Source organism: Nematostella vectensis, chromosome 2, assembly GCF_932526225.1.
Source record: "Nematostella vectensis chromosome 2, jaNemVect1.1, whole genome shotgun sequence".
Taxonomy (NCBI): domain Eukaryota; kingdom Metazoa; phylum Cnidaria; class Anthozoa; order Actiniaria; family Edwardsiidae; genus Nematostella; species Nematostella vectensis.
The window spans coordinates 1,455,229-1,482,500 of record NC_064035.1 but is presented as its reverse complement, the minus strand read 5'-3'; the positions used below and the strand labels follow the sequence as shown (position 1 = coordinate 1,482,500).

Genomic DNA, 27,272 nt, shown 5'->3' with positions numbered 1-27,272 from the left:
CCCGGCCCTTCTGGTCATCACCGCAAGCAAGTCAAAGAGACAAATTGATTCTAGAGAGCGTACACATCATTTGAACCCTAAATCCAATGCTCCAGCAGTCAAGGATATTCACAGGAAGTTACTGGTAACTGTACCGTACGTGAGACAAGAGACTACGTTCAAAAGTTCATGTTTTTGTAACCTGTGGATAACGTTTCATGTGTGTATGCCATGTTCGTATGTTGTGACAGACAATTAAACCCATCTACGGATCATTGACAGGCTATCACAGTACGCTATCCATAAACAGTCAGCCTGAAAAGGCAACTTGTATGCAAACGGAGCAATAACAAATACAGATCATACTAGACGAGACTAAAGCCGCTATAAGAGAATTGAATAAAGTAAATAAAACCCGAATAAAAAGGCGACTTTGCTACCCTTCCCAGTCACGCATAGCCCATTTTCCATTGCATAGCCCATTTGCCTTTCTTACCCCTGATATTGTTGTCGATATTGTTGCTGGTTTACGTCTTGATATTGTCTGCTTTGTGTCCTGAAGAGATTCAGCGCGGGCGAACCGTGATACAAGCCAGACGCTTCCCAGCAAACGATGGTAACGATGAATGTTGGAATAAGCATGTTGGTCCCTAGACAATCCGAGAATTATCTATGGAATTCACAGACTGCCTGACTTGGTTTAGTTCCCTTTTGAAGTGAATCACTTGAGAGGCGAGTGTTTCTGACGTCGATGAAGGTCGCGATCTGCTAAGCGTCGGCCGCCATCAAGTGCGCACTGATCACCAAGGCCTTTGAGCAGTTTATACGCGGTGAAGTTAAAAACATGATGTGGTAACATGACACGAAGTCATCGGGCCAATTGAGTAGTGTGATTTGATGGATGGGACTGTTGACGGTACATTTCACGGGTAATAAAAACTGACCTTTGAGAGAACAGGATGAGGGTGCAGATGCCCCCCACCGCTACCATCCCTTCCCTACGCCATTACCGCTCGGCCCCGACCGTCCTGATGGCGGAGTAGGCTCGGTTACAAGCCGCTATGTGTCGCTTCTTCGTTCTCGAAACTCACACAACTTGTATCCGAGCTAAATTGTGGTAATCCAAGTGTAGATATGAATCTCGAGTGTTTGTCCTTCCTAAGGATAATATTTCAAGACTGTCCGACACAATCAACAGCGCATTTTCGCATATACAGTGCATTACAAAAATCGACAGCGGAACAAGAGGGGACGGAAGTGGCTGTGTCAGCAACACAGCGCGATATTCGACGAATACGGACGAATGCTAGTCCCCTCACATCACGTGAGTTCGCTATTTAAAGTCCATATAACCTTTCAGAGTTGATAGACTTTGTCAAGTCTTTATATTTTCATCTTCCAAATGGTATGTGGTTCGTATTGACCCTAGAAAACACGCGTTCGCGCGAATGACCTAAATCTGTAATATTGTGGTATTTTGGTCAACCTTCGGAAAAAAGGCCGTGAACTGACACCCCAGATCCAGTCATTTGTGACGTAGATCGACCAAATTACATGAGAAAACATATGCGCGCGCTAAACCGATTCCCGTCTTCATGTTGTCTTAGTTATTGCTGAAGAACGTTGTGGGTTTCAACTTTTACCGTCATCTTTATATCTCAACCTGGTAGTCAAATAATTCTTTAACTTCAGGAAACAAATCTGCAAAATTTAGCAGATATTTTCTAGTCTTTGAATTGTTTTTACATTGTGCACGCGCTGCATTCGCAATATCAAGAATGGCGACATTCTCATGAGCGCTACCGCGCTTATTTTCTTTTTTCGCATACAATTCTCTTTGCTTCATTATGAGTAGCATTGCAATAGAAAACAATTCCTATTCTTCGCTTCATTATGAGTAGCATTGCAATAGAAAACAATTCCCAATATTTTGTGGTATTGCCGTCTCTGAATCTTAAGGGTTTAAGGAAAATACGTTGTTTCAGATTTTCCCGCCAAAACTTGGAATTATTCACTCGATTTAATCTCCTTTCGCGCGGCCAGGAAAATTTTCAAAGATCTGTAGAAAATACAAATTTCAATCAAATTCAATTCCCTTTTCAGAATTTGAAAGTTTATCTATGCTTTGTTTTGGCTAAATTGATATCAGCGAAAGGTTTTAAGAACTTTAAAGTGCGCTCTTTTCAAACATCCCATAATGCTTAGCGTTTTGAGCGCTATTCTATTTCTTTTCGGCCCCAAGAAAATGGAGCCGGTCAGCGGTCACTTTCTTTGATTGCCAATGTCTGCGTCGAATGGCCCCTTGAGTGGGTAGACGCTGCGGGCTCCTTGATCATTGGCGACTTTATTGATCTTGCTTTTAGTATGTCATAACAAATTAAAATGCAGCATTCATATAATTAGTTCAGAGGCAAGTCTCACTACGTTATTGTTCCCATCTGAGGTTGCCTCTTGTTTTAATTACAAAAGGTAAAATATATCGCGATAAACAGCGGGTCTGAATAATGCTGTACGATGTAAATGTTACAAATCAGAAAAAAAGTTATAACGAAGTTATTTTTATAAATCTCGCACTATTACACTCCAATTTGTTTGTCATCTTTTGTACTGAAAGACGTCTCCAAAATGTCGGTTGTGTTGCAGGGGCACTCTCAATTCACCAAAACTGCTCAAAATCATAGTCTTTCAATTCGAATTTGAAAAGTTTACAAAGCTCCAGATATGCAGCAACCTTACAACGACTGTGAGCTTGCAGGTATTCCAAATAAGGATTTGAATAGTCTTCTTATATGGAACTGACCGCGTTCAACAACTACCATTTTTGGTTAAGGCACTCTCAACAAAACATGCATCCACCTAGAGACCTTTCTTAACTATTTGATTCTGGTGACTTGAACTGAGTTTTTTTAGTTCAATTTCGGTGGCTTCTTGTCTGTGTTTCTTGATGTATTGCCCACTAAAGTATCCCAGTACGCCTCCCCCGAAGGCTACCGCTGCCCCTACTTTCATCCCCATCACTAGCCCAACAGGTCCACCAGCCACTCCGCCCACCACAGCACCCATGACAGGATACATGGCAGCCTTCAGCTTGCTTGCCTGAAAAGGTTTCATTGAAAGAAAACATCAAACGACATCTTATCTAATGACGATAAATAAGTACTGTACGTGAGTACTTTTACCACATTATATTTTTGGTGTTGCGATTTTATTTAAATGCCCTAGCTAGGTATTACAGTCAACGGGCGATACCGTGGCCAACTTGACAGTTTTGTTATATACAATAAACTTAAACCAATGAGGATGCAAGAAACGTACTATAGTCGATTAATACGAACTTTACTAGCCAACCAGAAGAGGGTATTCCCACATTCGAAGGCAGGGTGACTGATTTTTTTATTTTAAGGGGGTGAAATTGGCTAGTCAAAAATGAAAGCATACCTTCCCAAGTTCGACTGTCGCCACCTGTACATTACTATGGGCTTGTTCAATGTTGTCTGTTATGGTGTCAAGCGATGACTGCTGGTCCTAGAGATGAGAATAGAATACGTGAGAAATCATCAAGCTGCACACACTGATGGGAATACAATACAAAGTCATTAATGGTAGAGCATCAAATTGGAAGCAGAGATATGAAAAGAATACAAGTCAACCGGGTAAATCATCAAGATGCACACAAAGTCAATGAGGAAATATTGCACACAGGGTTGTGAATACTAAACAAAGTCAAAGCATTGAAAATAGGGATCAGTAACGGTAGAGCATCAAACTGGGCACAGAGTTGGAAATACATTACGAAGTCAATAAGAAAGCATTGCACACAGGGATGGATATTGTCAATAGTAAAGCATCAAGTTGCACTAGCAACAACAAAGCACTTACATGAACAATACTGGCAAAATCATGGATAAGTTCATTCAATTCTTTAAGGCTCTGTGATAAATGAGAAGGAAAAGGAGAATATGCAATAAATCAGAAGGAAAATGAGAATAGCTTATCATAACCTGAAAAGAATCAAGATAATAATAAGATAATTTTAAAGTGATTTTAAAATTAAAATGGGTACTGCAAGTAAAATATGAATTTTAAAATCATTGTCTCACTTTATCTCTCATTGTCTCACTATATCATCATCTCGCTATTTTCAGTCCTAGGGGTGTCTATGATAGCAAGAGTTCACAGTAATGGTACGTAATAGAAAAAAAATAGTAAAGCTTTAAAGTTCTTTGCTCTTGTCTACTGGTGCTAGGCCCTTTGGTAATCCTTTATCAGGGCTTCTGGAATTACGCGGAAAAAAACTCAAAATTACCCGGGATTCTTTGCTAAATTACACGGAAAATCAATCATTACGCGCTAGATTACATACGCTGGATTTTGCAATACATTTTTCTTTAAAAATCAAAATTTTGCGGGATTTTTTTACTGAATTATGCGCTATATTACACGGAATATCAACTGCTACGCCCAAACTACATTTTGTACCGAAGGAAAGCACGAAATAACTTGAAAAGGTTATTTTTTTGCGCGAAAATATTTTTATTACCAATAATACCAATTAAAAAAGGTATTTTATTATTAGTTCCAGGCCTTCGCGGTTTAGCAAAGAACGCCTAGTCATTTTATTTGTTTTCGAAATTCAGTTCGAAATATCGCACTCTTACGAAGAATATCTCTCTTTTTTACGAGAAATAGAGGTAAGAACCCTAAAAGAACACATCAGCTGTGCAATTAAATGTTTTGTCTTTCAAAATTTAGCCAAATTATGCGGAAAGTTGTGGATCACACGGATTACGTGGAAAAAGCCAAATTACCTGCTTCCGTACAAGCGCGTAATTCCAGAAGCCCTGCTTTATACACTTTCCATGACTTACATCTCTTAGTGCATCCCAAGATGCAACTGCTGACTCATCTATTACATGTTGCTGTAGTTGCTGTAGTTGCTGGTGGTCTGGGTGAAGCTGTGGCGTCTCCCCTTTTACTTCCCTACCCAGCTGACCTAGTAAAGAAAACAAGAACATTTTTTATCATTATTGGATAAAATTAAATTAAAAATGATAGATAACTGGACTGTTCTCAATGGCAAAAAGCGTGCATAACAAACCTTTTTGCAAGGCACCTTGCTGAGAATATAGTCTCTGAACTTTACGGAAAGATCTCACTGTAGCCATGGCCTCCTCTTTAATTGGTGCCACTTTCTCATCAAAAAGGTGAACTTCAGAGTCAAGCACTTGTTTTCTGGTGTTTTCCATTTGACTTATATTTGCTTTCACTTGCTAAAACAATATTATAAATTATTATGTGTCTTTGACATAAATGGCAAACATTCATGAGACTGAAAAAAAAACTTATAAGAAAAAACTCAAAATTAAAAACAAATGAATACAATCCAAATTACAAACCAAGAATCTCAATATCTGCCCACCATTATACTAATTGAAATCTATTATTGATGGATTACTGCATCCAGAGGAGATATAGATACAAATCCTTGAGTCTAATCTGTTTCTTTACCTGAACTGTCCTTGCAGCATTGATCTGCTCTGCTGTCAACTCACGCCACAATTCTGACTTGTAAAACTATATGCAAACAAACAAAAGCATTGCTTTGTATCTTATGGAAAAGTAAAATTTTATTATGTGATAATAATTTTATCACAACATTAATTATCTAATTGTTACTTGATTCATAATTGTGTATCTTTCACAAGTTTTTGGGTCTGCAGAGGAGAGCACCTTGCATGTTATTTTACCAACGTTCAGCTTTGAGGGGCTTTACATGTTACCAGACTAAACCTTTTGTCTGACAATCATGCTACTTGATCCTAGAGGTAATGCCCCGGGCAGCTATATCATGCGCAAGGAGAAGTTTTACCTTTTCCATGTTGACCTGGTGTCTACAAAGACGTTCAATGTCTGTTGGCAAGGCAACTTTTATAAACTTGTCCAATGTTGCTTGGAATCTTTTGAAGGGATGCTTAGGAAGGCTGTAAGCAGTATTACCATCCCTACTCCCTGTTAATGTGAAATAGCACAAAGTTTCATGTCCATACACTGGATAATCATAAAACCATACAAAGGTTGTAAGCAGTATTACCATTCCTACTCCCTGTTAATGTGAAATAGCACAAAGTTTCATGTCCATACACTGGATAATCGTAAAGCCATACAAAGGTTGTAAGCAGTATTACCATCCCTACTCCCTGTTAATGTGAAATAGCACAAAGTTTCATGTCCATACACTGGATAATCATAAAACCATACAAAGGTTGTAAGCAGTATTACCATCCCTACTCCCTGTTAATGTAAAATAATACAAAGTTTCACGTCCATACACTGGATAATCATAAAACCATACAAAGGTTGTAAGCAGTATTACCATCCCTACTCCCTGTTAATGTAAAATAATACAAAGTTTCACGTCCATACACTGGATAATCGTAAAACCATAAAGGTTAACACTAGCACATTCTCGATTGTTGTTTTGGTCGTTCAGTTAGCCATAAAATACAGCTAGATTTTGGTTTAATTTTAACATCAAGAAAAGAGTATGTTGGGTCTATGTTATATTTGCATTTATTTCATGTAATAATATAATAATAGTATATATTAAGCTTAACTTGTATTTACTTAAGAGTACTTATAAAGAATATACAAGTAGAAAATGAAAAAAAAATAATAACAGTCTAAAGATTACCGTTCTGTTACTGACAGTCGGAAGCATGTATACACGCTATTATCACCAAATAATTATGGCACCTGTACAAAGATAAGAAGAACAATAATCAATTTCTGGTTACCTACCTTTCAACGAGTATTCTTCAAAACTTGCCATTGTAAACAGAAAATGGAGACTTGATGTTGGGACTCGGTTAGACCATATTATTTGTCTCGATGGTGGATAAAATATAAAAAATATATAATGTTTCCGCTATCTAATGCTAACTAGAGTTTCCGTCTAGTGCACATGGCATAGGATTGTGAATTTAAACCATTTTTTTCGTCTGAAACAAAATGACTAAACAGCTAGCGAGAGCGAAGTGTTTTTTGTTTTGGTGAAAGTGACCGCTGACCTGCTTAGTGCCCAGTCTTTCGCTCCCTTTCTAAAAATGTTTGTCGCTGAAATATTTTTTAAACGCTAATGAATATTTCTTTCATTGTATTGATTGCGAGACTATTGATATTTTATTTGTGTTATTGTTATGCATCAACAAGCAAATTATTGTGTTCTCTTTTTATTCAAATGATTTTCTTTTGCTTAAATGACAGTACATCGTTGTAAATGTTTGCAAGTTTGGCTAAAATGACTGCGTATCTCTTGGTAATGTAAAGCAAAATGTATAAGTTTTTTTTTCTTCTTCTGTTGTGTTATGTGTTATTATTTTTGTTTTCATGGGCTGCCTTTAGTGGTCTGTTCGAGAGAGCCTAGGATTTACCTCCTAAAAATTAATCTACCAATCACAGCGCAGCATTTTCGCGCTCCAAATTTAACACAAAACGAACCCAACTGTCGTGTCATATTCTGATGATCGGTGGAAATCTGAAGCTAAAACGGCCTTTTTGTATTGATTTCTGCTTGATTTACAGCGGACTAGCCGCCTTTGAGTACTTTCTACTATGAGTTGGGCTCAAGACGAGTGGAAAGATGGTTTAAGCGCTAATGCTCTCAAGAACATCGCCAGTCTAGAGCAGCAAAATGAGCGACTCGCCAAAGACAACAAGCAAAAGCAGTTTCAAATCGAGAGTTGCACTGCAGCATTAGAGAAGCAAAAACGGCAAACAAAGGAGGAAGAAAACAAGTATTCTTTACTCAAACGTGATAATCAGTTACTAAGTGAATCCTGCGAAGACTTAGAGAGAACTCGACAGAAGTTGTTGCACGATATTCAATCGAAAGATGGCAAGATCAGTTGTGTTGAGGGCAAGTTGAACAGACTCAAACAGAACCTTGAAGTGGAATCCAAAAGAAATGTTGAACTTAAGAATGAATTGGAAAGATTAAAGTGTGACTTTAACCATGAATTGATCAAGTCCGAAAAGCAAGCTTCAGAATTATCAAAAGCTTTGGAAAATAACAACCATCAAAAACGCCAAATCGAAGGTATGAATTTTCTTATTTGGTATAAGTTAGCTATAAGCTTGTACAGGTCTAGAACTTTACAATGTCTTTTCTTTTTCATAAGAACGACATATTTTGTGCGTATTTTTTATGGAATCTTACTAACTGGCTGACTCTTTCGTTAACTGGCCTCTATAAGCTTATCAATACAGAATATTCAGCTTGAAATTAGGAAAGAGGAATTTCCCCTCTGCATAGTGCAAAGTTACAGTCGTGGCAGTTGTTCCACTAATCAGAAAGAGCTTGGACTCTTTTAGTTTTAAACAGTAATGTGGAGGATATAAAGAATGTGCTTTTAAAAAGAATCTGCTGACCTGCATGAATGTTTGCACCAATCTGGGTCAGGCAGTCATTCAGAGGCACCAGATGTAAGCTATCACGTCCTGACAAATTTACCCTGCCATTGTTGTGAATGTAGGGTTTATTCTGTGGTAGTTTGATATTGAAACTTTTGTCTGATTTTGAAAGAAGGTAGACATGTGAAGAGAATACTTAGTTTTCCTCCAAGTCTTCAAACCATCTGCATTACTGTAATTTATTTAAAGTAAACAGGGATTTTATTGAAATGTCCTATACTAACAAGACCGGGAATAAGCAATTTGAGAAATTACACGGGAATACTTACAGAGTATAAAACTTATTGATATGGAGAATCATCCAGATAAAAAGTGGCTTTTGGAAGTCAAATATAAACGAGCATTGCTACTGGCCTGTTTCACTTAGACACAAAAACTAAGCTTGTATGCATTTGCCTAGTACAAGACTTTTTACAGCAGATGAGGGAAAGTAACTCAATATTCTATTTGAATTTCCTTTGATGTTAGGGGATTAACTTCATCTATGTAAGCATTCAAATACCAAAAACAACCACTATCATCTGACCCTATCCTTTTAGAACTGACTGTCATAACAGAGCAAGGTCAAGTGTAGTGCTAGCTTCAAATCTCAAGGAATATGTTCAATGCACAGAACTTTGTGACAGGCATAATCCATATAGGAAGTCGGCCTATTATTACAATATCTTGAGACATTTAAATTCGCAACACTATGGACTGAAATTATCCCAACAATGTGATTAACCAAGCATGCCCTAGAAAATTACATAAACTTTGCACTTCTGTTGATTGAAAAACATATAAGGAATATGTGCCATGCAGAAGTATAAAAAAAATATTTTTATTGTGTTGCTAGGACAAATTGAGAGAATTAAGAATTTGGAAGGTGTGGTACAGCAAAATGGTCGATCGTCTTCCTCATCATCCAGTTGTCATGATGAATCAGAGAACACAGCTTCAACAACAGAATTTGCAGACCTTAAGGCAAAGTATCACACTGAAAGAGAGCTCCGTTTACGTGTGCAACAACAGAATTCTGAACTACAAGAAAAACTCAGACTAGGTGTTCAGGTAAGATTTATTGCTCTGCAGTATATTATTGAAAAACTGAGCTAAGTAGTAATGCATGATTCTTTTGACTCAATCATTATCCATACATTTTTATTATAGTACCTCAATTTTCCGGGTTCTTATACAGGAAGCTTATTTGATAGCTTAGCAAGGTGCTAACAGTAATAGAAAATCGATCATTTGTAAGTTTGAGCACAAGAAGTCAATTTTCTAGACCTGACCTAATAAGCCAAATATTATTCCTATTTTTTGTTTATATACAGGGGTTGAGGTTTTAATTTGAAGAAATCTTGTGCTTATCAGAGTGCTTTTTTTCAGATTCCAGAACAACTTCACCAAAATGACGTTGCTGTTGAACAAAACATGATAGATTTGTCACCTCCAGAGGAAAAAGAGGTCTTCTTACTGAAGAAACAGCTTACTGATGTAAAAAATCAACTTGCTAAATCTGAATCTCAGCTTCAGGCTGCTGAGAAAGACTTGGCATTCAAGACCCAAGAGCTGAAGGAGAAAGTCCAAGACAGTGAAGAGCTGATAAAAGCTTCAAACGAGAACATCAAAAAGGCTGCTAATTTATCTGAGGAGCTTATGAAGACCAAAAGTCTGCTTGATCAGGTCAAAGCACAGCTTGAATCTTCAGGTAATCTTGCTTTATACAAGAGCTTATTGGAAGTGTGTCTCCTGGGGTCTACAGAAGCACATGTACAGTAATGCCCCTTTATTATTCCTCAATAACTAATTTATCCAGGGTCCATTTTCAAACTAGCAGGATATTTGGTTTAAGATAATCACAGGATTCAGTTATAATGTCTGCATTTAATGAATGAACAACACTTTTGTGAAACATGTTGAAACTCTTCTATTTTGATTTGGTGGTGGTACATCTTCCACTACATAGCTCAAGACATAAAATTCCTCTTTATTGATTATCATGACAACATTATCTGCATGTGCATGTACTGTAGATTCTCACATGATTTATTTTAATTCTTTGTAGAGGCTAAGTGCAAGCAGCTTGGTAAAGAGATGGATTGTCAGAAACACAACTTTGACTCAGTCATCAAGGCTCATGAGGAACGTCTCAAAGAAAAAGAAATGCAACACAGGCTAGTAATGATACAAAAATCAGATGCAATTAAAAAAATTAGCTATGGTATATTATATGTTAGTTTCCAAAACACTATTATTCATGTAAGCAGTATGAAACGTTAGTTTATCGTCAATGTTGCAACAGAAATAGGAATTTATGGACCCCACACTCACACTTCTAGAACAATTAGAATGTATTGATATGCCTGGGAAAAAGTCTTGGCAAGAGGCCTACTGTAGCCCATGGGGGAGATATATTTATTGGAACCTTCAAAACAGAAGGGGCACATGCATTAAGTGGCAAACTGTTTAAATGTCGCCACAAAAGTAGTACTTGTTGGTATGTACTATTTTGTCGCTAAGAAGGGTTGCATTGCATAGAAAAATACTATGCAGAATTTTGAATTGAAACATATTTAGCCTAACATCATTTATTGTCACTGTATGGGCAACTTTGCCAAACTTACCCTGTTTCCAAATGTGTTTTTAGCACAGGTTAGCAAAAACTGTTAAATTAAGTCCCGATAAAATGTTTAACTGCTTTTCAAAGGTGTCACTTGTCACGAGTGTTGCAATTCGATGGAATGCGAATATGAATACTGAACACTCTTATTTGTTTTTATCTTGAAAGGGGAGGTGGTGGGGTCTTAATAGAAACGGGACTTTTTCCAAATTCTCTTTTTTCCAGTGATTGACACACAAGGTATTTTTTTGCCCTTCAGGATTTCAATGTTGCTCGAATAAATTGACTATGTATCATCTTTGCTATATAATTTAAAGGATCCTCATAGAATATTATCGACAGTCTTGTCTGTTATTTTATCTATGTATTTTTCTAGAGAGGAGATGTCATCCCAGGCACAAGCGCTCTCCTCCCTTGAAAAGATGCACCAGGACCTGACCAAAAAGATGCACCAGGAGCAACAGGCCGCCCAGACCCTACAGCAAGAGCTACAGGGAAAACTGGACTCAGCTCTGCGCGACTTCGAGAAACAAAAACAGCTGCTCGCCGATGCAAAACGTACGGAGTCTAGCTTGGAGAGCGCTATTAAAGGTAAAGAACATACAATTACCGAACTTGGGCAAGAAATCAAGAGCATGAAGCAAGAAAAGAACCGAATGCTAGTGGACCTGGATCGTGAGATGATGGAGAAGAAAAAGCTTGAAGACAAGCTTATGGTTGCCACCAACGAGATTCAAAGAAAAGAAGCAGCTGTAAAGTCTGTCGAAGAAAAAGCGAAGTCACAGATCCTAGAAACAGAGAAAAGCAGGAAGCAAGTTCTCTGTGATCTACAAAACCTCCGCACTGTCCACGACAAGTTAGAAGCTGAGAACAGAGAGTTTAAAAAGCTTCTCGAAGGAAGCTCCGACATGAAGGAAAGAAAAGAACACGAGAACACTGAACTAAAAAGTAAGCTTGAAACTTCAGAGAAACAAATGGCTAAGCTTCAGGAAGAGATTCAGCAGCATAGACAAGCACTCACCGAAGAGAAAGAAAAGTGTGCTAAGTTTGAAAGCCAGCTAAGAGATACCGCTGTCGCAACCAAAGTAAAGGCAGAAGAAGAAAATGCTTTGTCTAGAAAGCTGACAGAACAAGAGCACAGATATAATGAGTTGGAGCGTGAGCTTGCAGCATCGCATTCAAGGTTAGAAGAAGAAGTTCGCAAGACTTCAGAGATGAACGCAAAGTTACAGCAGCAGCAACGGACTGCCGAGCATTTGATCGAAGAGAAGAAAAATACGTTGACTGAAATGGAGAGAAAGATCAAGGAAAGTTCCCAAATCCTAAAGGAAAAGGAGGAGGAGTTCTCGAAGAAAGAAGAGGCATTGATAATGCAAACAAACGCACTAAAATCCGACGCAAAAGCAGTCGAGGAGAGATGTGGTCTTCTTAAGGCGGAAGCTGCCAAACATAAGCAACAGTTCGAAAAGTTGCTACAACAGAAGAGTGACGAATGCTTTAAGATGTCTGAGGAAACAGAAAAGAAAATCCAAGAGATATCCCGACTAAAGGAGGCTCAGGTTAATGTACAAAATCATTTGGTTTCAGTAGAACAAGAGAAGGTTAAAATTGAAGTAGCGTTTAAAGAACATTGCGAAAAGGTTAAGCTCAAGGAAGCGAAGCTGGTGTCTAAATGCGAGAGTCTTGAAAATGAACAGAAGGTGTTCACCGAGAAGGAAAATAATCTGAACACTACGATAGAATCACTGAAACGCGACGCCAAAGCTCTACAGCACGACTACAAAAAGTCTTTAGAGCTAGCAGACTCAAAGTCATTGGAGCTGAGAGACTTGGTAGATCAACTTGGCGCATCGGAAAAGCTAGTCGAGACTTGGAAGCATCGAAGTGAACACGCTGAGGCCGCATTGAAAGACGACAAGAACAGCGTAAAGCAGCTAAACGAAAAAAACGAGACGCTACAAAACGATTTGGCTTCAAGGATGGAGGAGCTTGGCGAAGTGAAACGGAAATTATCGGAGACGACTGATGCCCTACAACACGAGACTTCTGCTGCAGAGCAAAAGCTTGCCAGCTTGGCTGCAAAATTAGAAGAAGCTTTTGTCGCTAACAGCGCAAAGACTAAGGAAATTGAAGAGCTCACGAGTAGAGTGAACCAACTGATTGAAACTAAAGAGACATCCGAAGCACATGTTCAACAGTTGAAAGAGAATTTAGAGAATGGACAGGAGGTATTAAAGAGGAAGGATACGACCATTCAGGAAATTTCATCTGCCCTTAAAGAGGCAGAAAATAAGTTATCAGGAGTGGAAAAGCAGATGGCTGAAAAGTCATCCAGTATTAACGCTTTGGAACTTAAGGTTGAAGACTTAGAGGCATCCATTCAGGAGCAGTTGGTTTGTATCAAGGCAAAGAAAGAAAAAATCGAGTCTTATGTCAGTACCATCGAAAGGCTTGAAAACGAAAGTTCATCCAAGTGTTCATCTCTTCAAGAGACCATCTGGGGTCTTGAAAAAGAGCTGTCACAGTTTAAAGAAAAAACAAATCAAATCGAAGAATTACTCAAGGAAAAGGATACAGTCATTGACACTGCTAACGCCAAGGTGTCTAATTTGGAGGAGACTTGTGGTAAATTACAGAAAGGCCTTCTAAGTAAAGAAAGTGAGCTAGCTGAGGTATCAGCCATCCGATCTGCCAGCGAGCACAATCTTGAAGAACTTCGTGATGCCATGACAAGAAAGCAAGCAGAGTTAGATTCGACTTACCAGGAACTCAAAAAACTCCAGGAAGAACTGGATTCGAGTAGGAAGGAGCATTTAGCAGCTGTACAAGATTTGATAGAGAAAGAGGCCCTCATGCACAGTAGAATAGAACAACTTGAAGGTAGCTCGCTTCACACCAATACCCTACTGAATAATACACTAGCCCAAGCTGATGAGAAGAAAGGAGAGCTGCAAGAATTGCAATCGAAATACGAAGAGCTTGAAAGAAATCACAGTACTTTGCAGGAGGAGAAGGAAAGTCTTCTGAAGCAACTGGAAAATTTTGCCTCTGCACTCCAACGAAAGGAAGAAGAAGCAGCGGAGAAGAACACTGCTTTAGAAACTGTCCAAGCCACCATGGCTCAAGAGACTGTGCATCTCGCACATCAACAGGAAAAGCTTGAGCTCAAGATTACCGAGGTAAATACGAAAAACGACCAGTTAACAGCAGCCCTGAAGGGTAAAGAAGACGAGCTAGAGAAGGCCTCGCAAGTCATCGAACAGTATAAGAACGAAAGCAACTCTCTGGGCGAAATGATGACAGCTAATGCAGAAATCCTCTTACAGCTAGAGGACGAGAAAAATGAACTAGTCCAGTCACGAGATAATTTGCAAACCACCCTGTATCAGACAAAACAACAGCTTGAAAGTCTTCAAAAAGCACATGCCGCCTTGGAAAAAAAGGAGCAGCACCTTGCTGAGACAAAGTCCACAGAGATAGAAGAACTACGCCGTCGGGTGAATGCGGCGGAGGAAAAGAGGGTGCAAGCCAATGAAATGATGGAGACGCAGACGGACAGTTTAGCCAGACTTGCAGAAGAACTGCAACAAGCGATGGCAAGCCAACAATCACTCGCAGAGAGAACAGAAACTGAAAAGTCAGCTCTTCAAGATCAACTTTCATCTGCTGTCCTGCGTCTACAGTCATGCGAGGAGTCGATAGCTGTAAAAGAGTCAAAGGTCTTGGCCCTTGAGCAGGAGATTGCTGTAAAAGATGATAAGCTGGCTCAATTAAGTGAGTACAGTGAAAATATATCATTGAAGCTCGAAAAAGCGGAGAATTCTTTGATGGTCTTGTCTGAGGAAAAAGAGAGGCTAGCGCCGTTGGTCGAGTCTCTTAAAGCCGAGTTACAAAATGCTTGTCTTGATGCTCAGGCGAAGGACAACGATAAGGAAAGCATGGTGGAGAAGATCAACACATTACAAAACGAGTTAACAGCTTCTATGGAGGAAATCAAGTCCAGAGAAGACAAGAAGTCACTATTAGAAAGTTTAGTGAAAACATTAGAACACGAAAACAGCGTGCTACTGAGTAAGAAAGAAGAGCTGATGGCTCAGATAGGAAAAGAGACGGCAGCCCTCGGAGAACAACTGATTGAAAAAGAGGAGTCGCTCAAGGCGTCATTAGCTGAAGTTGACAGTCTTAAAGACCAGATCAGTCACAAGGAGCAAGATTTATCACATGCAAAGTCGAAGGCAGCAGATATGGAGAAGGATATTGAAACCATGACTGCACAGAAAGAAATACTTCAGATGGACTTTGAAGACAAGGATGTCATGATCGAGTCTCTGCAGCTACAAGTTGATCAACAGGAGACTGTCATCACGCAACTAAAACAGAAGGCAGCCGAAAGGAATGAGGCTGACACTACTGTCAGCCAAGACCTCGACGCGTTGAGGTCACAGCTCGAGCTCAGTCAGATGGACCTGGAGAGCCGTCAGGAATTGGTCGATGATTTAACTGCCAAGCTTGATGCGAGGAATGAAGAAGTCAACAAGTTGAGAGAAATTAATAATAGCGCTAAACAGGAGCTAAATGTAGCGGAAAGTAATCTTCAGGAATTGTCATCACAGCTAGGACAAAAGGGCCGAGAGCTTGATGCGGCCAAAGAGGAGCTTAGAGCCGAAGGAGATAAGGCGAGTCAGCTCGTGGAATGTTTTCAGGTAAATCTCCGTGACCTAGAAGCTACTAACGCTAGTCTTCAAGAAACTGTGAATGAAAGTACCAACAAGTTGATGAAAATGGAAGAGCAAAATACAAGGCTTCAAGAGCAGATCAAAGCTGTTGAGGTAGAAAGAGTTAACCTCGTCAGCAGTAAACAAGAGCATGGAATTGTGCGAGAAACGCTAGAGAACGAGCTATCCGAAGTACGGGCTGTCCTGAGTAAATTTCAAGAGAAGTACCAAACAACAAAGCAGGATTTAGATCAAGCTTTAGAGGCTAAAACTCTTTCTGAAAATGAGCTGGTCGCCGTAGACTCGAACCTTCAATCTATTAAAGCCAGTATGAAGGAGAATGAACAGGAGCTAATGACACTTCAAGGTCATCTCGAAGATAAGCACAAGGCGGCGACTAAACTCGCATCACTTCTGGAGCAGGAAAAAGAGAAGACGTTGTCTTTGCAAGAAGCTCTCGATAATGGCTTTAGTGAGAAAGAGAACGTCATCCAGCGTTTGTCCGCCGAAATTCTCGAAGTTAAGAGTAACTACGAGAAAGCAATCGAGGACTTGAATTCAAAAACTGTTTCTAAAGATGCGGATTTTGAAGCAGAACGGCAGGAACTTATTGAAAGATGTAAGAATCTGAATGGTCGGCTAGAAGAGATAGAGGAGAACCTAGCTGTGAAATGCCAAGCCTTTGTTGAAATTGAACACAAGGCTATCTCCCAGTCCGGGGAGGTTGACAAGCTTCTGTCTGATCTAGAAAGTGTAAAGCGCGAAAAAGAGCTATTGGTATCGGCACACGAGGAAAGGGAAAAGAAACTCTGTGATGATATTTCTGAACTGAAGGGAGAGCTTATTCGTAGGGACGAGGCTATCAGAGAAAGTAACGAGAGTCTTGGCAACCACCTACAGACTATTGAGTCACTAAAACAAAAGAGTGAGCTTAGCTCGTCTTCGCTGAGGTTTCAAGATGATGAACGTAAACACGAAATCGAAACGCTCAAAACGCGCTTGCAAAAAGCAGAGGCTGACTTGGCTAAAGAGCGCAGTCGTTTTTATGAGCTCGAGTTGAAACTAGAGGAAAGGCTGACTAGTCATCGGGCGTCTGAGTTAACATATGAAGAGAAAATAAATGAATTAGAAAATGCAAAGAAGGATATAGAGCGAGGCATTGAAGAAGAAAAGAATATTCTCATGAGTGAGGCGCGAAGGAAGGAGCATGCCCTTCACAGTTCCTTGGAGTATGAGCAACAAAGGTGCCGTGAAATGGGTGAACAGGTTGACAGGCTTCGTGAAGATCTTAACAAGCTGCAGTCGGCGCACGAGTCGCTTACAAATAACGCCAGTCAGGGACAGTTAGAGCTGCAGGCGCAGCTGACGGAAGCAGGACAGAAACATAAGCTTGCTTGTGCGAGGATTGAAGAGTTACTTGAGGAGAAGCGTCTGAACTATGACGCTATGCAATTGTCAGAGCGAGAGGCTACTCAAGTAAGGAGGGAGTTCGAGAGTAAGATAAATCTCACCGAGAAACTGCTCAAAGAGACTACGGAGAAACTTGACGTCGCTGAAACACGTCTTGAAAAAGTGTTGAGCGAGAACTCCGACAGTCAATCGAAAATTCAGCGACTTCAGGAGACCGTCTCACACGTCGAGCAGCGCCTGACAGACTCTAATACGTCCGACCAGAATCTGATATCTGAGTTGAACTCAAAGGTAGAATCTCTTGAAGCAGACGTTGCCGCAAAGAATTTAGAGAAGACTGAATTAGAAAAAAGTCTGGAGAGTACAAAAGAACGCATGGTGCAGCTAACCGAGCGAATGGAGTCACTGGTGGAAGAAAAAACGAACTTTGCAGTTGTTGCTACCCACACTAGGAGTATGAAAGACACGATAGAAGTGCTGCAGCTTCAAGTCAGAGAGCTGGAAAGATGTAAAATTGAGGCTTCAGACGAGATAGAGAATATTCGCAAGGAGATGGCTAACGCAGTCTCCCAACGGGACTTAAAGGTAACGAACCGATAATCGGGAAGATATTTTACCGTTTTTAATCCCCGCGTCTTCGGTACGGTTCTTATTTGAATAAATGCAGTATTTGTTTCCTTAATAACGACTAAAGTCATAAAGATCAAATAAAAACAATCAAGTCTTAGAGGTTGATATTGCTTAATACTAGCGATGTTTTCTAGTGTTATGTGCAAAGCCCCTAGATAGCCCCTAAGATTTTGCTATTCATCCTTGATAGAATGAGAGCCTGCGCAATCGCGCCGAACAAGCGGAGAAAGAGCTAGAGGAAGTTTTTGGAAGAGAACAAGAGCTTTTGCAGAGTCATGGACAAAAGGAGGACGAAGTCGTCTATTTGACACAGGTTAGTATTTGAACATCATTGAGAATATCATGTCGCTGTCTTTAATGCCATGTCCATCGAATGGACAGATTTATAAATTATATATCACCAATAAACCTGAAGTCAATGTGGGTTTTTGAGTCCTGTCATTTGGACGCCCTTTTCATTTTGCTTTTGTCGGCAATCGTTTTTTTTTTGTCTGTAATAGCGTGCTGTCCGTAAGGCGAGAGTTGTATGTATAATAATTGTGTGTGTTTTTTTCTTCATTGACAAAAAATAGTAGCACAGATTGTTTGCTTAATACCTTTGGTACATGGAAAAATCAAATGTTCTCGCTTATTTTTTGTATGTTGGTTCTCCAGAAGATGGAAGAAGCCGGCCAATCTGCTGTGCAGCTGAAAGAGAAGTGCGAGACCCTTGGAGATACCATCAAACAAAAGTGTGACGAGGTTTCTGCTCTTGAGGAAGAGGTCCGTTCTCTGAGGGACGCTGTGCAAACAAAAACGCTTGAGATGGAGGAGATGAAGGCCTTCTTCGACTCCAACAACGCGGATCTGGACGAATTGTGTGAGCAGCGTGCAAACGAAATCCAAGTATTGAAACAAGATATCTCAGATCGGGATGACCGCATTGAAGAACTTCTAAAGGTACAAGTTCTAGCTCTTGCAGGTACTCCTGATTTTTATATTGCAAATTTGATTATTGGCCTTAATTGTTCTAGGTAAAAAAAGAGGGAGAACAAATAGCGGACCAGTTTAAAGAGAAGCATGGGAAACTCGAAATCACATCCAAGCAGTATTGTGATGAGCGCGAAAGACTTACTCTAGAGGTTCGTACACTAAAAGAAGCCCTGGATAATAAAACGCGTGATATGGAAGAAATGAAAAGTTTCTTCGAGTCTGCAAATGAAGATCTGGACGTTCTATGCGAGCAGCGATCGGGCGAAATCGATGCACTTAGGCAGGAGCTGGTGGATAAAACCAATGAGGTTGAGCATCTTCGGAATGACTTCGAAAACCAGACCTTAGAGCTTAAAGATGTACAGCAAAGAAGTTCGGAATTAAGCAGTCGTCTTGATAGTCTGGCTGACCGACATAGCGAATGCAGAAACTTGGAGTTTGAGGTGAAGAATCTAAAGGATCAGATGAAGCAGCTGGAGCACGCCCTGGAGAGTGAAAAGTCTAGCAATGCGGCACTTATCAAGACCTACGAGGAACACGAGTCCTCTTGGAACCACGAGCGGTGCGAACTTAAGGAGCAACTAGCAAATAAAACGGTTGCGGTAGAGTCGAAGTCAAGCGAGCTTGAACAGGAGTTGGGCCAGCTTCGAGATGAGCTAAGACAGCAACAAGAGTTACTTCGAGATAAAGAAAGTGCTCTCGCCGCCGCGTCCTCGAAAATAGAAGAAAAGATTGCAAATTTCAGCGAGCGGGAAACAGAGCTGGAGTCCCAGGTGAGGGCATTAGAGTCGCAATGCGAAGAGCTGGAGTATCGTGTGAAAGAAAAGGAGGAAAGCCTGCTCCTGGCAAATGAGAAGTTGTCAGAGAAGGACGCCGAGATCGCGAGTGTCGAGAAGAAGTGTGCAGGTTACGAGGAGATCGAGCTGGAGTTAAGGCACCACATTGGAGAGCTGACCCAAGAACAAGAAAGAATGAGGGACGATCCGTCGAGCGAGAACATGTACAGTGAGAATGAAAAGCTCAAACAACAGGTAGGTCGGGGGGCATGGGAACCGTTGTTTTTATTGGACAAGTAGGGGGTTGTTTGACAAAAGGGGTAGTTAGCAACCCTATATTCTAAGTATATTGTATATTAGTCAAGTATATTGTTGTCGAACATACCGTGCAATACAAATATACATAGGCTGCCATTAGTGTTTCAAAGAGATGGTTTTACTCAGCCAAACGAGCAAAAAAAGCCTTCCAGTCAGCTTATCATTAATTTTCAGCATGCCGCTTTTTGTCATAAAGTACTTGCCCACCAAGTAAAATGGCTGGTTTGTGTATGTTTGAGTAAAGCATTCTATTTGGCACATATTGATATGTTGCCGATATCGCTTTTTTTCCCAGGTTCGCAATCTAGAAGAGGAGATTGAATCAAAAGATGCCGAGGCAGAAGAAGAAAGGACGCGTATAGTGAAGGCAGCTGAAGGCTTTGCCCTGGAGCGTGAAGAGCAGTTCAAGGCAGAGCTCGCAGACAAGGACGACTGCATCCAGGCCACCGAAAATGAGTTGAACCAGGTCAAACACCAGCTCCAGCTTGCACAGGAAGCCAAGAAAACATTGCTTGAAGCTTCTGATGAAAGAGATCGCGAGCTCGAACATCTGAAAGAAATGCTGGAATACGGCGCATCCAGTAGCGAAAAATCACATGTGCTCGCATGTGAGCTGGGGAGGGAGAAAGAACGCGCCGCACATCTAGAGGACAACCTGAAGAAGCTTCAGGGAGTGGTAGACGAAGGACGCGCAACAGTAGCATCCCTGCAAAAGTCGCTGGACCAAGCGAAAAAGAAAAACCACGAGGAGGAGGAGCGTCTAGAGGCGGAGATAGCTGAGTTGGCAAACACTGTGGAGACGTTACGCACCGAGCTGGAACAGTCACAAGTCAGACTGAGTAAACTGCAGACCCAGGTGAAGGAGCTTAAGAGTGAGAAGAAGGAACTTCAGAGGAAGGTAGATGAGTTGACATCTGAGGCCCAGAGAAGACGTAATCTCTCGTTTGAAGCCGACAAGGAGTGTGAAATGCTGAAAGAGGAGCTTCATCAACTCAAGAACGCGCAGAGCATGGCAGAGCAGGAGAAGGAAGTGTTTATCGGGAATGAGTCTAATGGAAAGATACTCCTCAGGAATCTGGAGGTCCAGCTCGAAAACGCCAAGCACGCTTTGCTTGACGAGCAAAAGGCCAAGTCTGACGCTTTGGAAAACTTTGAAAAGCTTCGCGTGAAGCTTTCTGAAGCGCAGAACCAAAACGCAACTTTTTCCGATGAGATGGCGAGACTTAAGGAGCAAAGCAGTGCTATGGAAGTTCGCTGCAGCAAGTCAGAAGAAGACATTGCCTCACTGCGCGAGGAAAAAGATATGCTGACTACAATGTTTAATGAGCTAGAAACAATTTACAATAGCAAAATAGAAGATCTTAACCTGGCGAAAAGCAAGATCGAAAAACTAGAGAAAGACCACGAGAAGGAGAGCGAGTTCCTTAAAGTTCAACTTCTCCTGGCGGAGGAGAAATGCGCAAAAGAACGGCAAGAGAAGGAAGAAGCGAAGACTTCTGGCTCGAAGAACTTGCACGAAGCCGAACAGAAATGGATATCCGAGTCAAACAACGTGAGGCGTCAGCTCTCTGATCTACAAGTACACTATGAGAAGGTTAAAGCTACGCTTGTGGTACTCGAGAACCAAGTGCGCGAACTGCAAACCGAGAACGAGTTCCTCAAAAAGCAAAGCGGTGGCTCAGCTCTCGTTTGCCGGCGTAAAAGTAAGGATGGTCTAGAGAACAAGATTAAGGAGTTGAATAACATGCTTACTAAGGAGAAAGCGCGCGCGGACGATCAACAGAAGGTCGCCGATAAAGCTTTAGACGATCATCACGCTTACGTTCAGAAGTACAGGAAGCTGGAAAAGGAAAAGATGAGTCTTCAAAGGCGACTCGAGTGGACCACGGAAAAGCTCAAGAAGGAGAAGAATGATGCGGGTGCCGCCGCCACATATAGCCAACCTGCCATTGCTGCACAAATCCCTAACAAGGACATTACCACGCAACATACCACCGCCCTTTCCCCGCTAGCTAGGTCCATGTCTTCACTTGGCATCGGCAACTCGACTGCTACTACGGTGACCGCATCCACGGCTCGTGAGGGAATAAGACCTACTCCAATACCTGCGGCTGACCATAGGCTAGGCTTACCCTCAAGAGCTGGGATCGCTTCTGCCGCGACGAGCACAGCATCGCACACGTCTGCTCCAAGCACAAGTAAAAGAGCTTCTGACCAAGGTGAGAGGCTACAGGTTAAGCGTTCTTGCAACTATAATGCCTTGAACGCATTTCCAAATACAAATCCATGCCTCCGCCACGAAGGGAATCGGAAATTCCAGTAGTGCAGTAGGGGGATGTGGCAAGTTTTTTAGTGTCGATATCAGGACGTAGAAATCACGGCCAACGCTGGGCCGAGATTCTAGGGAGATATTTTCTAGTACTGCTTATTTCTTGACCTTACCATGCCTCATGTTGTTTGCCCCCCTGTTGTATCAGTGTCAGGAAGCGCTGCAAAGCGTTCACGCCTGAGCATCCAAGGACACTCTGCCCCAGGACCCAACGAGCCCGAAGTCTTGCCGGAGGGGGTCAGTAGAGACTTCGCCAATATCCCGGGAATCAAGTCTCCCTTTATTCTTCGTCGGTCGTCTGCAAAGGTCGCTAAGCCGTTGGCTTCATCTCTCAAGCAATCTACTGGGATACCAGGAATTCGTACAAGGAGTCAAGCAAGACAACAATCAAAGCCAGGACTCTCCGCTCACACAAGGGGTATTCACGTAAGTAGCTTCTAGTCGTTATTGTTTGTTCCTGTCTTGTTTAAAACGATTGGTTAGATTGTGCTACGATTAAAAAACTTGAAACTGCTCTTTTTTCAGGCTTGACGAATAGTATTCGCGTGCCACCCTGAGACGATCGTACATTAAACAATTTTGAACCTCCCAACGTCACCTTGTCAATCTCTCGACTATATTCCAACTATGCCCCACGCTTCTGGGTATTATTTTCGTATTGATTGGAAATTTTTCTCTGCAGAAGGAAAACCCGCTTGGTTCACCGCCGAGACCTGTAAGCAGTAATGTCCATACGCATGCGGTTCTCTCTCCGCGCAAGACCAATGTGCCCATGAGGCAACCGGACCAACTTGCCAAGAAGGCGAACCCAGGCGTGGTGAGACCTAGGCAAAACACTCGACCCACCAAACGCGCCACAGGAATCCCACAGCCCGGCTCACGTACGTAAACCACAGCTATGTTACTGTAGAATATGTCTGCGTTTCTCTAGAATATCTCATTCCTTACCCTTGTTGAATATCATAGCCATGTCTGCGTTACTGTAGAATATGCCATTCCTTACCCTTGTTGTATATCATAGCTATGTCTGCGTTACTGTAGAATATGCCATTCCTTACCCTTGTTGTATATCATAGCCATGTCTGCGTTACTGTAGAATATGCCATTCCTTACCGTTGTTGTATATCATAGCTATGTCTGCGTTACTGTAGAATATGCCATTCCTTACCCTTGTTGTATATCATAGCTATGTCTGCGTTACTGTAGAATATGCCATTCCTTACCCTTGTTGTATATCGTAGCTATGTCTGCGTTACTGTAGAATATGCCATTCCTTACCGTTGTTGTATATCATAGCCATGTCTGCGTTACTGTAGAATTTGTCATTCCTAACCCTTGTTGTATTGATTTCAGGGGCCATGAGACCTACCTACGCGCTGGAGGATTTGGACACTTCAGACAATCCAGAGACTTGCAATATGCAGTAGATCTCTTAGCCATAGTGACCCATCATTGTGCGTGGCTCAACCATGCATACCACCAATCGTTTTGAGTCGTTTTGAACATTTTAGCTGAGAATATGCCATGTTAGGATTGTAAAAGATTATTCCTATTGTAGTGTATTATACCATCGTACCCATAGAATCTCTTAGAATTACATGTAATGACTTGCTTCTTCATACTTTAGATTAATCAGAAGCAGCAATATTTTTGCTATTATTTGTTCTCGTTGTAACGTTTCGTCGCACACCAGAGTTTCGCCTGCTTATGCATACGGTTATTTGTAATAAGGCGCATGTTCTCGGATGTATGTAAATATTTCTTTATTGCCGCTCTGAGGTTCTTTGTAAAATAAATATAACATATCGGCTAGTAATACCGTCTTTGATGTTAACTGGCCACTAGTTTCAATGCCAACATAGTTATGGCAACCTTCAGCCTCGATCGAGACTACTTTGGTCACGACGTTTTCTAGCTCCCACAAAAGGGTTCTCTCCTATCTATTCAGTTCGTCGGCCAAATTGTTCATTTTATTATTATTTTTTTAAATCAGCAACCAACAGTTTTGACATCTTAGCGCTATTTTTCTCTCGCTTAAACATACAGATGTTCAACGCACCAGATACGTGGACTATTTGTAATAAGGGCCCAGTAAAACTATTTATATTTCCTAGCGGGGGTGGTAACGATGTCTGAATTTTAATTGGTTCTAAAAGCGTTCTCGCGCAGGCCATTTTTTCTATCTCTGTGTCCGTCTCGCGTCAAACCACACAGCCCAAGCTCTATTTGTGGCTACTATTGGTTTTATAGTAAAAATTGTACTGGTTGCAAAGGAAAAAAATAGTTTATTGTGTTTTTGTTCACATTTTGCGTGTTTCCTATGCCCGTTTTTTAACGTCTAAAAGCGTTTTAAAGAATCACGATTCAATCACTGTTCAGGACTAATTTTTTACTTTTCACCTTTTTTCATAATTTTTTTCTGTAAAATCACTAAGGCGCAAATAGAGAGCTTGGGCTACCTGTGGTCAAACGTCATTTATTATACCTAACACTAGTTATGACGTGATTAAACTGTAATTACCAACGCCATCATTAGAACGCGCGCAAATCACCCAAGAAAAGGAGTTCGTAAGTTAGCAACGGGCAAGATGACTAGCGTGAAATCCGCCTACAAGCAGTTCAGCGCAGACGATGACTTCCCTGATCTGTCACAGCACAATAACTACATGGCTAAAGTGCTAACCAAAGAGATATACAGGAGTCTGAGGGACAAATCTACCAAGAATGGATTCACCCTCGATGACATCATCCAAACTGGAGTCGACAATCCAGGTATTGGGATGCCTCTAAATTCCACAGATTTTAATAAAGCAATTTGAGGAAATGCAAAATCCAAATACTCTTTCATCAGTACCCATTTGGAATCATGGTTTGCTCAGCAAACTTCGTATTTATTTCTCTTTCCACAATATCAATTTCGTTGCTTGGTTACAGTTAATAGTTTTACTCAATTTCTCCATATTACTTTTCTCCCGTTTTCCGAAAAAATATTTGAAAAAGAAAACATTTTCTTCAAAAAAAACTATCCGTTGATCGAAAATCTTCGTCATTTTACATGCGCGCGCTTGCAGGCGGACATGTTAGCGAGTGTTGTAACACGGGTATGCTTTACCAGCTCCTTGAGTCGAATAATGGGGATCAAAGTGAAGTTGCTGCGTACTGGTGATTGTAGATGTCAAGTATGCGTTTTAACCAATTCTATGGGCTTTGACCATCTTAGCTCCTGTTGTTATGAATTCATCTCATGTCCTAGGCCATCCATTCATCATGACTGTTGGATGTGTTGCTGGTGATGAGGAAAGCTATGACGTCTTCGCTGAATTACTGGATCCGGTCATTGAGCTGCGTCATGGGGGATACAAAAAGACGGACAAACACAAGACTGACTTGAATCCAGACAATTTAAAGGGTGGCGCACTTGACCCCAAATATGTGCTGTCCTCGCGCGTGCGCACTGGACGCAGCATCCGGGGATTTTGTCTCCCTCCGCATTGTAGCCGCGCTGAGCGACGTTCGGTTGAAAAGATTTCGGTGGACGCCTTAGCAAAACTCGATGGCGAGTTCAAGGTATGAAATAAGCACTATGCATTCAAGGTTTTATTGTACTTTTTAAGTGAACGATGAGTAATATCAAACAAAAGAATACAAATGCTTAATTTTCTTTCATTTGCGTTCGATTGACTTAGAAATTATCAAAGTGCCTCCGCATCTCCGCCGGCTGTAAACTGGCGGTGCCCTCCCCAGTATTAGCGTAAGCTACTTGATACTATTATATAGGGGAGTAATTTATTAAAGATTAAAGAGACAGACCATAGCCCCCAATTCTCGTGTGACCAAAACATTTTTGCTCTGAAGCAGCACAGTAAGGCGCTTGTTCGCTAACTTGTGGTGCGCTTGTGATTGCAGTCCCGTTTGCGCTTGCTTTCTAGTGAGAACTATCATTGATACATAAACACTTCATAAGAACACCCCAATCTCGTCATGTTTAGGTTTATGTTTTCTAATTCTGTTACTTTGTAATTTTGTTTGAATCATAGGGAAAGTACTACCCCCTGAACAAGATGACCGACGAAGAGCAAGAACAGCTCATTAACGACCACTTCCTGTTTGACAAACCCGTCTCTCCTCTTTTGACATGCGCAGGAATGGCGCGGGATTGGCCCGACGCCCGCGGGATCTGGCACAATGAAAACAAGAACTTCCTTGTGTGGGTGAACGAGGAGGACCACACTCGCGTCATCTCCATGGAGAAAGGCGGGGATATGCGCGCAGTCTTCACGCGCTTCTGCAACGGCCTCAATAAAGTCGAGTCGCTTATCAAAGAGGCTGGGTACGAGTTCATGTGGAATGAGCACCTGGGGTATGTGCTGACGTGTCCGTCAAACCTCGGCACCGGGCTACGCGCGGGCGTGCACCTGAAAATCCCGCTTCTAAGCCAGGACGAAAAGAGACTCGACGCTATCTTGGCAAAGCTGAAGCTCCAGAAGCGAGGCACAGGTGGCGTGGACACTGCGTCTGTGGGCGGCGTTTATGACATCTCTAACGCGGACAGAATTGGCTTCTCTGAGGTGGAGCTTGTGCAAGGAATGGTGGACGGTGTCGGGCTTCTTATAGAGATGGAGAAGAGACTTGAGGAAGGAAAAGCTATCGATGATCTCATTCCTAAATAAGCTTGTGCTCACTTTTAACACAGGACCTTTTTTGTACTTATGAAAAGAATCTTCAACCAGGTGCTAGACAGCATATTATCATGGACATTATTGGCTATTCCGTAAAATTATACTCTTCATTTATTGAGCAACAAATGTATTATTAAAACCAATTCCGTGTGTGGCATTTCATTATTTGAGTCCCACTCGCTTTAGGTGTCTCGGAACAAGAAGTAATTGTGACAAAAGTGTTATGATTTCATTATTTGTCGGTGCAAACATCTGCGGCCACTAACGAAATCTATAGTAATTTGAAGCATGGATCCTCGTTTATACTGCTAATGGCTATCTGATTCGTAGGTAACTTTTAAGTCGTTTTTCATCAATACACATACATGTTTGCCACATCTCAAAGAGAATTAA

The 27,272-nt window shown here is 41.3% G+C and overlaps 4 protein-coding genes across 4 annotated transcripts in view; 2 read left to right on the top strand and 2 right to left on the bottom strand.

Moving 5' to 3' along the window:
* Nucleotides 1-1,344, bottom strand: part of LOC116601973 — a 6,073-nt gene extending 4,729 nt beyond the window's left edge. The window contains exon 1 of the mRNA XM_032362921.2: nt 476-1,344. Within this exon, the coding sequence (XP_032218812.2) occupies nt 476-621 (146 nt within the window). The 5' untranslated portion in view covers nt 622-1,344. The remainder of the gene's footprint in view (nt 1-475) is intronic.
* A 960-nt stretch (nt 1,345-2,304) lies between these two features.
* LOC5518328 (syntaxin-17) lies at nt 2,305-7,041 on the bottom strand. Its single transcript, XM_001638181.3, has 8 exons — nt 6,778-7,041; nt 5,849-5,988; nt 5,488-5,553; nt 5,078-5,249; nt 4,848-4,972; nt 3,859-3,909; nt 3,418-3,504; nt 2,305-3,075 (listed from the first exon to the last, which is right to left on the bottom strand). The coding sequence occupies exons 1-8, from the start codon at nt 6,806-6,808 to the stop codon at nt 2,836-2,838; spliced, it is 912 nt and encodes a 303-aa protein (XP_001638231.2). The 5' UTR covers nt 6,809-7,041; the 3' UTR covers nt 2,305-2,835.
* A 416-nt stretch (nt 7,042-7,457) lies between these two features.
* LOC5518279 (centromere protein F) lies at nt 7,458-24,016 on the top strand. The gene is made up of 12 exons (XM_032362919.2): nt 7,458-8,074; nt 9,284-9,498; nt 9,817-10,138; nt 10,496-10,604; nt 11,427-17,760; nt 17,996-18,118; nt 18,460-18,744; nt 18,819-19,808; nt 20,167-22,090; nt 22,349-22,626; nt 22,883-23,081; nt 23,554-24,016. Exons 1-12 carry the CDS (start codon nt 7,591-7,593, stop codon nt 23,625-23,627), a joined length of 11,337 nt encoding a protein of 3,778 aa, XP_032218810.2. The 5' UTR covers nt 7,458-7,590; the 3' UTR covers nt 23,628-24,016.
* Nucleotides 24,017-24,718: 702 nt separating this feature from the next.
* Nucleotides 24,719-27,031, top strand: LOC5518278 (creatine kinase B-type). The gene is made up of 3 exons (XM_001638244.3): nt 24,719-24,972; nt 25,454-25,767; nt 26,238-27,031. Exons 1-3 carry the CDS (start codon nt 24,789-24,791, stop codon nt 26,868-26,870), a joined length of 1,131 nt encoding a protein of 376 aa, XP_001638294.1. The 5' UTR covers nt 24,719-24,788; the 3' UTR covers nt 26,871-27,031.
* Nucleotides 27,032-27,272: the final 241 nt, after the last annotated feature.

Bases quoted from the DNA above. Each gene is read 5' to 3' on its own strand.
- LOC5518328 (XM_001638181.3), bottom strand. From the start codon at position 6,808: ATGGCAAGTTTTGAAGAATACTCGTTGAAAG. The intron at 3,505-3,858 runs GTAAGTGCTTTG...TCTCATCTCTAG, and splicing joins ATTTTGCCAGTATTGTTCAT to GACCAGCAGTCATCGCTTGA. The intron at 3,076-3,417 runs GTATGCTTTCAT...AAACCTTTTCAG, and splicing joins CGACAGTCGAACTTGGGAAG to GCAAGCAAGCTGAAGGCTGC.
- LOC5518279 (XM_032362919.2), top strand. From the start codon at position 7,591: ATGAGTTGGGCTCAAGACGAGTGGAAAGATGGTTTAAGCGCTAATGCT. The intron at 17,761-17,995 runs GTAACGAACCGA...CATCCTTGATAG, and splicing joins TCTCCCAACGGGACTTAAAG to AATGAGAGCCTGCGCAATCG. The intron at 22,091-22,348 runs GTGAGAGGCTAC...CTGTTGTATCAG, and splicing joins TAAAAGAGCTTCTGACCAAG to TGTCAGGAAGCGCTGCAAAG.
- LOC5518278 (XM_001638244.3), top strand. From the start codon at position 24,789: ATGACTAGCGTGAAATCCGCCTACAAGCAGTTCAGCGCAGACGATGAC. The intron at 24,973-25,453 runs GTATTGGGATGC...CTCATGTCCTAG, and splicing joins AACTGGAGTCGACAATCCAG to GCCATCCATTCATCATGACT. The intron at 25,768-26,237 runs GTATGAAATAAG...TTTGAATCATAG, and splicing joins AACTCGATGGCGAGTTCAAG to GGAAAGTACTACCCCCTGAA.